This window comes from Salmo salar, chromosome ssa06 (assembly GCF_905237065.1).
Source record: "Salmo salar chromosome ssa06, Ssal_v3.1, whole genome shotgun sequence".
NCBI classification, from domain to species: Eukaryota; Metazoa; Chordata; class Actinopteri; order Salmoniformes; family Salmonidae; genus Salmo; species Salmo salar.
The window spans coordinates 8,600,744-8,615,000 of record NC_059447.1 but is presented as its reverse complement, the minus strand read 5'-3'; the positions used below and the strand labels follow the sequence as shown (position 1 = coordinate 8,615,000).

At 45.3% G+C, this 14,257-nt stretch overlaps 1 protein-coding gene across 2 annotated transcripts in view; it reads left to right on the top strand.

Moving 5' to 3' along the window:
* The window catches only part of LOC106594483 (glucagon receptor), a 293,979-nt gene that overhangs the window by 221,467 nt on the left and 58,255 nt on the right, over nt 1-14,257 (top strand). For both annotated transcript variants that reach the window (XM_045719695.1, XM_045719694.1), the window contains exons 4-7: nt 1,077-1,184; nt 1,386-1,480; nt 4,911-5,017; nt 5,627-5,795. In XM_045719695.1, coding sequence (XP_045575651.1) covers nt 1,077-1,184; nt 1,386-1,480; nt 4,911-5,017; nt 5,627-5,795 — 479 coding nt within the window. The remainder of the gene's footprint in view (nt 1-1,076; nt 1,185-1,385; nt 1,481-4,910; nt 5,018-5,626; nt 5,796-14,257) is intronic.

Genomic DNA, 14,257 nt, shown 5'->3' with positions numbered 1-14,257 from the left:
GTGAGAAACACATGCACACGCCTGCACGCACACTCACACCATAAACACTGTATAGCACTGTGCATTATGGGAAGATGAAGGTCCTCCGTTCTCCTCTCCCGGTGAGGGTCGGCTGTGGCAGTAGATATATGTATATCTTTCATTCCAGGAAGATATTCCCTCCCCTTCACAGATCTGATTGGACAGGATGTGTTCTGATCTACAGTAATTGTTTCCCCCAGGTGTGGTGTGAAACAGGACATTTGACATGTAAGATAGAGATGGAGGGACAGAGGAATGAAGGGACAGAGGGACAGAAGGATAGAGGGACAGAAGGATAGAGGGACAGAAGGATAGAGGGACAGAAGGATAGAGGGACAGAAGGATAGAAGGATAGAGGGACAGAGGGACAGAGAGATGGAGGGACATAGAGATGGAGGGACATAGAGATGGAGGGACATAGAGATGGAGGGACATAGAGATGGAGGGACATAGGGATGGATGGACAGAGGGACAGAGAGATGGAGGGACATAGAGATGGAGGGACAGTGGGATAGCTGGACAGAGAGATGGAGGGACAGTGGGATAGATGGACAGAGGGACAGAGAGATGGAGGGACAGAGAGATGGAGGGACAGAGAGATGGCGGGACAGAGAGATGGAGGGACAGAGAGATGGAGGGACATAGAGATGGAGGGACAGAGAGGTGGAGAGACAGAGAGGTGGAGGGACATAGAGATGGAGGGACAGTGGGATAGATGGACAGAGAGATGGAGGGACAGTGGGATAGATGGACAGAGGGACAGAGAGATGGAGGGATGGAGGGACAGAGGGATGGAGGGACAGAGGAGGGACAGAGGGATGTAGGGACAGAGGAGGGACAGAGGGATGGAGGGATGGAGGGACAGAGGGGGGACAGAGGGATGTAGGGACAGAGGAGGGACAGAGGGACAGAGGGATGGAGGGACAGAGGGACGGGGGTACAGAGGGACAGAGGGATGGAGGGACAAATGAGGGACAGAGGAGGGACAGAGAGATGGAGGGACAGGGGGACACAGTGATGGAGATAAAGAGATGTGCTGTAACTGTTCCCTGTAGGTGTTGTGTGTAACAGGACCTTTGACATGTATGCCTGCTGGCCCGATGGACTCCCCAACACTACTGTCAGTGTATCCTGTCCCTGGTACCTGCCCTGGCACCACAAAGGTGAAGGTTGATGCTGATTGGTTGGTTGGTTGATTGATGAATTGATTGATTGGTTGGTTGATTGGTGAATAGCTTGTGTATCACGTTCAATAAATACCAAATTCAGTCAAATATCTGAAACTTCTGTCAAGTTAGTGTGAAGGGTAACAAGTATGCTTGGGTCAGTGAGTGACAGTCTATCTGTATGTGTATCTGTTCCAGTCCAGCATGGTTGGGTGTACAGGGAGTGTGATGCGGACGGCCAGTGGGTTCCCCAGAAGAACACTAGCGAGTGTGATGCTAATGATCCTGCTCAGGTGAAAATGATGTGTCTCTTGTGAGTGAGGCTTGGAAATGCTGTGGATAAAATATATGATATAGACATGATGGAAAGGATGTATAGAATTGATTCATGTTTTTCATCAGTGTGCGTGTACTGAGGAGTGTAGGCTAAATGTACAGACCATTCAGAAAGTATTTAGACCCCCTAAATTTTTCCACATTTTCCGACGTTACAGCCTTATTCTAAAATGGATTCAATATTTTTTTTCCCTCATCAATCTGCACACAATACCCCATAATGACAAAGTAAAAACAGGATTTTAGAAATGTTTGCTAATTTATAAAATAACAACTTATATATCAAATTTACATAAGAATTCAGACCCTTTGGCAGCGATTACAGCCTTGAGTCTTCTTGGGTATTTTATTTTACCTTTATTTAACTAGGCAAGTCAGTTAAGAACAAATTCTTATTTACAATGACGGCCTACCAAAAGGCAAAAGGTGTAACGCGGGTCGTACAAAGGAGACCAAGGCGCGGCGTGTGAAGTGCTCATATTTAACTTTAATGAAACACTATAACAAAATAACAAAAACGACCATCAACAGTTCTGTCAGGTGAACATACACTAAACAGGAAACAACTACCCACAAACAACAGGAAAAACACCCCTACTAAATATGACCTCCAATTAGAGGCAACGAGGAACAGCTGCCTCCAATTGAAGGTCAACCCAATAAACCTCAACCTAGAAATAGACAAACTAGAAATCCAACAGACATAGAAAATATAGAACAAACACAAAAATACCCCTGTCACGCCCTGACCACTGTAGGGTGGGTGAAAAAATGTCTATGGCGGCGGCTCTGGTTCCGGGCGTAGTACCCCCACCGCCCGCTGATCCCCCCCGCTTCTGTTTGTCCGGATGAACCAGACCATGGATCATCTTCGGAGGCTTCGGACCGCCAACCGCCGCCGAAGACTCTGGGCTAAAAGCTGCCGCCGAAGACTCCGGGTTGCAGACCACCGCCGAAGGTGGTGCGCACTGGAGGGAGACTGCGAGGAGCAGGAATCGGTCTCACCGGACTGGGAAGACGCACTAAGGGCCGAGTGCTCACAGCAGGCACTGGCTGTACCGGGTTATGGATGCGCACTGGAGGGAGAGAGCGAGGAGCAGGAAATCGGTCTCACCGGACTGGGAAGATGCACTAATGGCCGAGTGCTCACAGCAGGCACTGGCTGTACCGGGTTATGGAGGCGCACTGGAGGGCTAGTGCGGGGAGCAGGAACTGGACGTACTGGGCTGGGCAGGCGCACTAGAGGCCTGGTGCGTGGGGCTGGCTTTGGAGGCGACAGACTAGTAACACGCACCTCAGGGCGAGTGTGGGGAGCAGGAACAGGACGCACTAATGGTCGAGTGCCCACAGCAGGCACTGGACGTACTGGATTATGGAGACGTACCGGAGAGAGTGTGCGAGAGGCAGGCACATGCTCACCACAATAAGCACGGGGAGTTGGCTCAGGGAACACCCCTGGCCCAGCCAAACTACCCGTGTGCCCCCCCCAAAAAAATGTTTTGGGGCTGCCTCTCGTTCTTACCCGGTAGGCTCCGATACCTCTCAATGACTTGCCCCCAAGTCCAGTTTCTCCTCTCCATCCATTCCAAGTATGACCAGGTTTCCATCTCTGCCTGGGCACGCCGCTTGATCCAGTCATGGTGGGTAGTTCTGTAATGCAGGTCGTACAAAGGGGACCAAGGCGCGGGTGTGAAGTGCTCATATTTAACTTTAATGAAACACTATAACAAAATAACAAAAATGACCGTCAACAGTTCTGTCAGGTGAACATACACTAAACAGGAAACAACTACCCACAAACAACAGGAAAAACACCCCTACTAAATATGATCTCCAATTAGAGGCAACGAGGAACAGCTGCCTCCAATTGAAGGTCAACCCAATAAACCCCAACCTAGAAATAGACAAACTAGAAATCCAACATAGACATAGAAAACATAGAACAAACACAAAAACACCCCCTGTCAGTTTGAATGAAGATTAAACTGTCAGGTTGAGTGTTTGTTGCAGCTCGTTCCAGTCGCTAGCTGCAGTGAACTGAAAAGACGATGTTACAAGGTATGACGCTACAAGTTTGGCACACTTGTATTTGGGGAGTTTCTCCAATTCTTCTCTGCAGATCCTCTCAAGCTCTGTCAAGATGGATGAGGAGCGTTGCTGCACAGCTATTTTCAGGTCTCTCCGGAGATATTCGATCGGGTTCAAATCAGGGCTCTGGCTGGGCCACTCAAGGACATTCAAGATTTTACAAACAGCCACTCCTGTGTTGTCTTGGCTGTGTGCTTAGGGTCGTTGTCCTGTTGGAAGGTGAACCTTCTACCCAGTCTGAGGGCCTGAGCTCTCTGGAGCAGGTTTTCATCAAGGATCTCTGTACTTTCCTCCATCTTTCCCTCGATCCTGACTAGTGTCCGATTTTTTGCCACTGAAAAACATCCCCACAGCCTGATGCTGCCACCACCATGCTTCACCGTAGGGGTGGTGGCAGGTTTCCTCCAGATGTGACACTTGGCATTCAGGCCAAAGAGTTCAATCTTGGTTTCATCAGGCCAGAGAATATTGTTTCTCATGGTTTGAGAGTCCTTTAGGTGCCTTTGGGCAAACTCCAAGTGGGCTGTCATGTGCCTTTTAATGACGAGTGACTTCCGTCTGGCCACTCTACCATAAAGGCCTGATTGGTGGAGAGCTGCAGTGATGGTTGTCTTTCTGGAAGGTTCTCGGATCTCCACAGAGGAACTCTGGAGCTCTATCAGAGTACCATCTGCTTCTTGGTCACCTCCCTGTCCAAGGCCCTTCTCGCCCGATTGGCCGGGAAGCAGCTCTAGGAAGAGTCTTGGTGGTTCCAAACTTCTTCCATTTAAGAATGATGGAGCCCACTGTGTTCTTGGGGACCTTCAAACCTGCAGACATTTTTTGGTACCCTTCCCCAGATCTGTGCCTCGACCCAATCCTGTCTTGGAGCTCTACGGACAATTCCTTCAACCTCATCGCTAGGTTTTTGCTCTGACATGCACTGTCAACTGTGGGACATTATATAGACAGGTGTGTGCCTTTCCAAATCATGTCCAATCAATTGAATTTACCACAGATGGACTCCAATCAATGGAAACAGGATGCACATGAGCTCAATTTCGAGTCTCATAGCAAAGGGTCTGAATACTTATGTAAATGTAATATTTCTGTTGTATATCTTTAATACATTTGCAAGAAATTGTAAAAACCAGTTTTTTCTTCGTCATTATGGGGTATTGTGTGTAGATTGATGAGGAAAACATTTAATTTAATAGAAGCTGTAATGTAACAAAATGTGGAAAAAGCCAAGAGTTCTGAATGCTTTCTGAATGCAATGTTTGTTATTGTTTCTGTGTGTGTGTCTGTGTGTGTGTGTAGCCTCACTATGGTCAGATCCTCAAGAAGTTCCGGACCATGTACACCGTGGGCTACTCTCTGTCTCTGGGGGCTCTGGTGTTAGCCCTCGGAGTCCTGATCACTTTCAGGTAACACACACACACACACGTACACAGAGAGAGAGAGAGACACACACACACCACACAGAGACACACACAAACACTGAGACAGCCTTTGGGGCTCTGGTGTTAATGCTTGGCACCATGATCAGGTTGCCTTCACCTCATGACCGTAAAGAGGAAGGAAAGACACAGACAGACAGACAGACAGACAGACAGACAGACAGACAGACAGACACATGACCTCTCAGCCACCCACCATGTCCTCTCAGCCACCCACCATGTCCTCTCAGCCACCCACCATGTCCTCTCAGCCACCCACCATGTCCTCTCAGCCACCCACCATGTCCTCTCAGCCACCCACCACTCTTCATTGAGGTAGAAAGGTGTATATTTCTTGTCAATTAAACATTTTTGTTATGAATAGAGAGAGAGAGATCAGCTCTAATAACGTAAAACCTTGGCCACGTCAGTGAAGCAAGGTAGCTCCACTGACCTTAACGTTTGGCCACCTATTGACAGTAACCATACAGATATACATATTCTAATTCCATTTCTTTAACCTTTAATCTTTGTTATATTACCTCTGTTGTAGTTGACATCCCCCTAACAGGAAGCACACTGCCCCCCCCCTTACAGGAAGCTCCACTGTATGAGGAACAACATCCACATGAACTTGTTTGCATCCTTCATCCTGCGTGCTCTGTCCATTCTGATAAAGGACGCCATGTTGGAGGCTCCCAGCGTCAACATCGGACAGGACCAGGACATTACACACTATGAGGTGGAGTGGCTCGTCAACAATGAGGTGTGTTTTTGTTGTTGTCTGAAAGGGTCGTGGTCAAAAGTAGTGCCGTTCAACAACAAGGTGGGTGTGTTGGGTTGAGTTGACCAGGGTGAGGTAAAGTGGCAGGTCAACAACAAGGTGGGAGTGTTGGGTTGAAAGGACCAGGGTGAGGTAAAGTGGCAGGTCAACAACAAGGTGGGAGTGTTGGGTTGAAAGGACCAGGGTGAGGTAAAGTGGCAGGTTAACAACAAGGTGAGAGTGTTGGTGTAGTGGCTTCCTTTCCTCTTTACCATAGCCACTGCCCAAGCCTGAAGCGGGGTTGTTTGGTACGCATACAGTCCACACTCAAGGTTTCCAAACAGCCAAACATTCAATGTGATCCAGGGATATGGTGCAACAAAAATGTTTATTCTTCTTATATCTAACAGGAAAATGATTATCCAATCAACTTAAAACATAGATTACTTGATATGGAAAATACAGAATATGACCTGTCTGTATGGTCAAAAAACTATACCGCTCCCGCGTCTAGCAAGGACTCCTCCCCCCGAAGGCCCAACTACCTGCCTTTATCCTAACACACTTACCGCAGTATAATGAATGGGCAAGAGGGGGGGACAAAAACTAAGTTACACTAACAACAAATGAATACATCTCAAATCAGGTAAATATAAATCATAAAAGGTACGTACCTAATATTTTATCATATACATGGAGCTCTGAATGTTCGGTCTTTTATACAAATATGTCCAAATCGGCCCTAACATACCGGCCACTAATTGTTGACAGCACTGAATGGACAACAATTACTTAATATTCAAACGTAGAGCCAATACACAAAACATTCTATACTAGAGCACTATTACAGTTCATAGCTATATACAAATATAAAAGGTGCCATATAGGAAAATAGTCCGTAGATCTCAGTCTGAGTTGAAGTGTTCAACTTCCAAAAATGTCAAGAGTATGACGTCCAAAAAATGTATGACTACGACATCAAAGAATGTAAGAGTACAACATCAACGAATCAGAGGTGCACGTGATTCAAAGATGGAGCACTGTGTATGTGTGTGTGTGTGTCTCACTCACTCCGCCGCCTCCAGGAGCAGACAGAGTTTATTGATAGGTCTCTGTAAGATATTGGTCTTGGTCTTAACCATGACGCTCCGGACAAGACCTTTGGCCCCTGGCAAAGCCTCCACCACACGCCCCATTAGCCAAGAGTTCCTAGGGGCGGTGTCGTCGACGATGACCACAAGGTCACCAGGACTGAAGTTTCTCTTAATTTTGTTCCACTTGTTCCGCTCCTGCATAAGTGGAAGATACTCCCTGATCCATCTCTTCCAGAAGAGGTCAGTAATATATTGTACTTGCTTCCATCTCCTTCGTGAGTATAGGTCGCTTCTCTGGAATAGTCCTGGTGGCAGGACTGGCTTTGCTTTCAGATGAAGCAGATAGTTCGGAGTCAGGGGTTCTAGATCATTAGGGTCATTTGTTACAGTTGTGATTGGTCTGTCGTTCATGATTGCCTCAACTTCACACAAGGCTGTCTGCAAAGCCTCATCATCCAGTACTTGCTCTTTAAGGACTGAATAGAGGATCTTTTTCACCAGTCGGATCAACCTCTCCCATACCCCCCCATGGTGGGCTCCAGAGGGAGGATTGAATGACCATGTCACTCCTTCCTTCAGTAATTCAATTTGAATCTTGTTGTGATCCAGCTCTTTCAGAGCTTCTCCTAGCTCTCTGTGTGTTCCAACAAAGTTGGTGCCATTGTCTGTTCTGATACTTGTGACTGGGCCCCTTCGACAGATGAACCTGCGCAGGGCATTGATGCAGGAATCAGTATCCAGATAACTAGCAACTTCTAGATAGACAGCTCGACTCACAAGGCAAGTAAAGATCACACCATACTGCTTCACATGAACGCGGCCTCGCTTCACCTCTATGGGGCTGAAGTAATCTATGCCCACATGGGTGAAAGGCGGCAAATCAGGTGACACCCGATCTTGTGGAAGGTCGGCCATCTTCTGTTCTCCAGCTCTAGCTTGCATCCGCCTGCAGAAGACACAGCTCTTAAGGATCTTCCTTGCTAAGGAGTTGGCACAGGGTATCCAATATCGCTGGCGAAGTCTAGAAAGCATGTGACCTCTCCCAGAGTGGCCAACCTGCTCATGGATGTGGAGTAAGATCAGTCTGGAGATGTAGGAGTCTTTGGGTAGGATCATAGGATTCTTTAGTTCCGTAGGCATAGCAGCTTTGCTTAACCTTCCTCCCACTCTCAGAATGCCATTGTCAACAATTGGATCAAGCTTACAGACTGAGCCATTTCTCTTGGCACATTGTTTTCCTTTCACAACTAGTGCAATTTCTTGTTTAAAGTGCTGTCGTTGCTCAAATCGAATGATGGCCTTTTCTGCTTCATCTAGGTCATCCACAGACAGACATTCTTTTCCAAATGTCAGTTTGAACTTGTCAATTTGTTCCTTCAGTGAGTTTGTCAGACTCTGATCTGAACCTGGATCAGTTTGTGTGAGAACTTTCCTTTTCTGGCTTAACTGTAGAAGAAGTCTCTTCAGTTTCAGCATCCAGGCAACTGCTTTCTTCAAGCTGTTCCATGTTGAATAGTACTCGATCAGTTTGCTGGTCGGACTCTTTTCTTCCACACATGTACTGTTTACGATGACGTCTTTTCTCACCTCTGGATCATCTGAAGGGATGGAGCCAAGCTCCTCGGGGACTTTTGGCCATTGTGTTTCTGTTTTCTCCAGGAATTCTGGTCCTTTGCGCCATCTCTTGGAGTTCAGGAAAATTTCAACATGTAATCCTCTTGAAGCATCATCAGCTGGGTTGTGTTTGGAGTTCAAATACCTCCACTGTTTTGCTTTCGATAGGTCACGTATCATAGCAACCCTATTAGCCACAAAGTTATGGAATCTCTTGGTATCGTTGTGGATGTATTTTAGCACAGACTGGCTGTCTGTCCAGAAAGTTGACTCCTCAAGTTCAATCTGGAGCTCCAACCTTAACATCCTGTCCACTCTCACTGCCAATGTTGCTGCAGCAAGTTCCAGTCTGGGGATCGTCATCTGCTTGAGTGGAGTGACCCTTGATTTCCCCAGTATGAATGCAATGTGGACCTTTCCCATACCGTTTGTGAACCTAAGGTAGCTTGCGGTGCCATAACCTTGCTCACTTGCGTCACCGAAGTGATGCAGCTGTGTGGTCTTGACTTGACCAAAGTTCTCAGGCATCATACACATGTCTATCTGGAATCTGGAAAGCTGGTCTAGCTCTGAGAGCCATCTCTTCCATGAAAGAGAGTGTTCTTCGGGGATGACTTCGTCCCATCCACACTTTAGCTTGCAGAGCACTTGAAGAATTTGCTTTGCCTTTAATACGAATGGGGCGAGGAAACCTAATGGATCATAAACAGAGCTGACAGTAGAGAGAATATCTCTTCTTGTAAGGGGTCTGTTCTTGACAATGACTCTTTCAATGTTCCATCGGATTCCAAGTGCTCTTTCAACAGGCAGCTTTTCTCTGTCCAGGTCCAGTTCTTTTATCTGCTTGGCTTTGTGTTCATCAGGGATAGAAGCCAGCACAGCACGGCTGTTGCCGACCCACTTGGTCAATTTGAACCCACCCTGAGAGCACACATCCCTGAGGTTTTTTTGTGAGAGCTATGGCTTGTTCTTCTGTGGCCACTGACTTGAGGCAGTCATTAACATAGAAGTTGGACTTGACTGTTTGAATCACCTCTTCATCGTACCTCTCACAGTTGTCTTCTGCAGTCTTTCGTAGTGCAAAATTTGCACAACTTGGAGAGGATATAGCACCAAAAAGATGTACTGTCATTCTGTACTCCTCCAATCTTTTGTTAGTGTCACCATCCGGCCACCATAGGAATCGCAGGAAGTCTAAGTCATCTTCATGGACACGTACTTGATGGAACAGTCCTTCGATGTCTGCCATCATGGCAATGTGCTCTTGCCGAAATCTTAGCAAGACTCCTATAAGCGTGTTTGCCAGGTCAGGGCCTTGAAGGAGTTCACTGTTAACTTACATCTAGACGTTCCGCTAGCGGAACACCTGCTCCAATATCCAATGATGGGCTTGGCGCGAAATACAAACTCCTCTAAAATCCGAAAACGTAAATTTTTCAAACATATGACTATTTTACAGCATTTTAAAGACAAGACTCTCGTTAATCTAATCACACTGTCCGATTTCAAAAAGGCTTTACAGCGAAAGCAAAACAGATTATGTCAGCAGAGTACCCAGCCAGAAATAATCAGACAATCATTTTTCAAGCTAGCATATAATGTCACAAAAACACAGCTAAATGCAGCACTAACCTTTGATGATCTTCATCAGATGACAACCCTAGGACATTATGTTATACAATGCATGCATGTTTTGTTCAATCAAGTTCATATTTATATCAAAAACCAGCTTTTTTACATTAGCATGTGACGTTCAGAACTAGCATACCCCCCGCAAACATCCGGTGAATTTACTAAATTACTCACGATAAACGTTCACAAAAAACATAACAATTATTTTAAGAATTATAGATACAGAACTCCTCTATGCACTCGATATGTCCGATTTTAAAATAGCTTTTCGGTGAAAGCACATTTTGCAATATTCTCAGTAGATAGCCCAGCCATCACGGCTAGCCATTTAGACACCGACCAAGTTTAGCCCTGACCAAACTCCGATTTACTATTACAAAAGTTTGATTACCTTTGTTGTCTTCGTCAGAATGCACTCCCAGGACTGCTACTTCAATAACAAATGTTGGTTTGGTCCAAAATAATCCATCGTTATATCCAAATAGCGGCGTTTTGTTTGTGCGTTCAAGACACTATCCGAAGTGTAAATAAGGGTCACGAGCATGGCGCAATTCGTGACAAAAGATTTCTAAATATTCCATTACCGTACTTCGAAGCATGTCAACCGCTGTTTAAAATCAATTTTTATGCCATTTTTCTCGTAAAAAAGCGATAATATTCCGACCGGGAATCTGCGTTTAGGTAAACAGACGAAAGAAAACAAAGCATTCTGTCGACGCTGGCACGAGCCTGAGTCTCACAGTACTGTAACCAGCCACTACCCAAACGCGCTACTTTTTTTCAGCCAGAGCCTGCAAAGCCACGATTCAGCTTTTTGCCGCCTTCTGAGAGCCCATGGGAGCCGTAGGAAGTGTCACGTAACAGCAGAGATCCTCTGTAATGGATAGAGATAATCAAGAAGGGCAAGAAATTGTCAGACAGGGCACTTCCTGCATGGAATCTTCTCAGGTTTTGGCCTGCCAAATGAGTTCTGTTATACTCACAGACACCATTCAAACAGTTTTAGAAACCTTGGAGTGTTTTCTATCCAAAGCTAATAATTATATGCATATTCTAGTTTCTGGGCAGGAGTAATAATCAGATTAAAATCAGGTATGTTTTTTATCCGGCTGTGAAAATACTGCCCCCTAGCCATAACAGGTTAAGAGATGTACCTTTATAGGATGATGAACAGTCAAACACCACTCGTATTGTTCCTTTGCGCTTATGGTGAACGCCATAGTGTGGTATGTACCATACCTTGCCTTTCTTTCTGAGAAGCTGTTCTTGTGGTACCTTCTCGGCATAACCTTTTGTTATCATCTCTTCCATGAAGCCTTTGTACTCTGCAGCATAACCTTCATCCTTTTTAAACTTCCTGATGATATTTAGAGCCCGCTGCTTTGCCACGTCACGATTGTTCGGCAGGACTACCTGTTTGTTGCGAAAGGGCAACAGTAAGTAGTAGTGACGGTCTTTGAGGGTTATGGAGCTTGATACTATCTCCATAAACTTACGATCCTCAGCTGACATCTCACTTTTCTCTTCATACTCTCTCTCTCAGGGAAGTCATGGTTGTATTGATTTACAAGAAGAACCCCCAGGTCGGCCATTGAGATACGATTGGCCATCACCGTAGGACATCCAGATTCCTCTGCCATGGTACAATTGTTAAGAGGACCGTTCATCACCCATCCAAAGATGGTTTTCACTGCATACGGTCCGTTGCCTTGGCTATTTATGATTTGCCAGGGTTCCATTGCCTTTGGAGCATTTACGCCAATCAGGAGTTCGACGTCGGCATCGATTTCCTTCAACTGAACCTCTTTCAGGTATGGCCACCTTTTGTGATCTTTCTGAGTGGGAATGTTCTCTCGTCACTGGGATCTTATTTTGGGTGTAGACCTTTGGTAATGCAAGAAATGTGTTGCCTTCCACGTTTTTAATCTCTAATCCAGATATCTCAAAGCTCTTGGTAGGACTGTCCTGCCCCATTGTGCGTAGCAGAATTTCAGTCTCACTGCATTTAGCATTCAGCTGCCTCATGAGTCTCTCCGTACAAAATGTTGCCGAGCTACCAGAATCGAGAAATGCATAGGTTAACACAGACTTGCTTCCATTTGCCACCTTTACTTGAACTGGCACAATTGCAAGTGCACAATCTGTACCGGCCCCGGTATCTTCACCAGCTTCCAGTGAGACAAGAGCACTGCTGACAGTCTCCTCCCGCTTTACTGCTACACCACTCATATCTGCCTTTTGAGATCTAAATCTCTCTCTTCCTTCAATGTGCAGGATAGTGGGGTGCTTTCTTTGACAGCTCTGACAGGTCATCCTTCTTTTACATTCTTTGCTTAAGTGTCCTCTCATCAAACAGCCAAAACAAAGGCATTTTGATCTCAGAAACTCAACCTTGGATTCGTGTGGCTGTGCCTTCACCTGTTGGCAGTCGACCAATAAATGCTCTCCAGCACAAAATACGCATGAGGTACTGGGAGCGTCAGAAGGGTAGGTGCCTGGTCTCTTTACTTTTAATGTTTTTGACTCTGAAAAACCTCTAAAAGAACAATCTGCCACTACAGCTACTGCAGTGGCATTGCTGCTTCCCCTACTCTTGGAACTGCTGTTTAAAGTCAGCTTCTGTTCTGGTTTTTAAAAACTTTTTGTTGGACAGGGGATCTTGAATATCTCCATACAATGGATCCTGCAGTATTTTGGCCTGTTTTTCCATGAACCTCACAAGGTCACTGAACTGGGCCCTCAGGTGTCTTCTCTCTAAAATATCACATGCCGCAGACCTCCATTTTTCCCTTAGTTTGTAGGGAAGTTTTGACATGATCAACTTTATGTTGGAGGGACGATTAAGCTCTTCCATGTTCTGTAGGTCTTGCATAGCGTTACAGCAACCTCTAAGATAGAGTGCATAGCCACCCAGTCCCTTTCCATCATCCGGTTTGATGTTTGTCCAGTTCCAAGCTTTTTCCATGTAAGCAGTGGTGACTTTGATTTCATTGCCAAAGTGTTCCTTTAACCTCTTACATCTAGACGTTCCGCTAGCGGAACACCTGCTCCAATATCCAATGATAGGCGTGGCGCGAATGACAAATTCCTCAAAAATACAAAAACTTAAATTTTTCAAACATATGACTATTTCACAGCATTTTAAAGACAAGATTCTCCTTTATCTAACCACTCTGTCCGATTTCAAAAAGGCTTTACAGCGAAAGCAAAACATTAGATTATGTCAGCAGAGTACCAAGCCAGAAATAATCAGACACCCATTTTTCAAGCTAGCATATAATGTCACAAAAACCCAGAAGACAGCTAAATGCAGCACTAACCTTTGATGATCTTCATCAGATGACACACCTAGGACATTATGTTATACAATACATGCATGTTTTGTTCAATCAAGTTCATATTTATATCAAAAAACAGCTTTTCACATTAGCATGTGACGTTCAGAACTAGCATACTTCCGGGGAATTTCATAACAATTTACTAAATTACTCATGATAAACGTTCACAAAAAGCATAACAATTATTTTAAGAATTATAGATACAGAACTCCTCTATGCACTCGATATGTCCGATTTTAAAATAGCTTTTTGGTGAAAGCACATTTTGCAATATTCTAAGTACATAGCCCAGGCATCACGGGCTAGCTATTTAGACACCCGGCAAGTTTAGCACTCACCAATATCAGATTTACTATTATAAAAGTTTGATTACCTTTTGTTGTCTTCGTCAGAATGCACTCCCAGGACTGCTACTTCAATAACAAATGTTGGTTTGGTCCAAAATAATCCATCGTTATATCCGAATAGCGGCGTTTTGTTCGTGCGTCCCAGACACTATCCGAATGGTAAAGAAGGGTCGCACGCATGGCGCAATTCGTGACAAAAAAAATCTAAATATTCCATTACCGTACTTCGAAGCATGTCAACCGCTGTTTAAAATCCATTTTTATGCCATTTTTCTCGTAAAAAAGCGATAATATTCCGACCGGGAATGTCCATTTAGCTAAACAGAGGAAAGAAACAAAGCTTTCGGTCGACGCGGGCACGAGCCTGAGTCTCACAGTACTGTAACCAGCCACCCAAACGCGCTACTTTTTTTTCAGCCAGAGCCTGCAAAGGAACAATT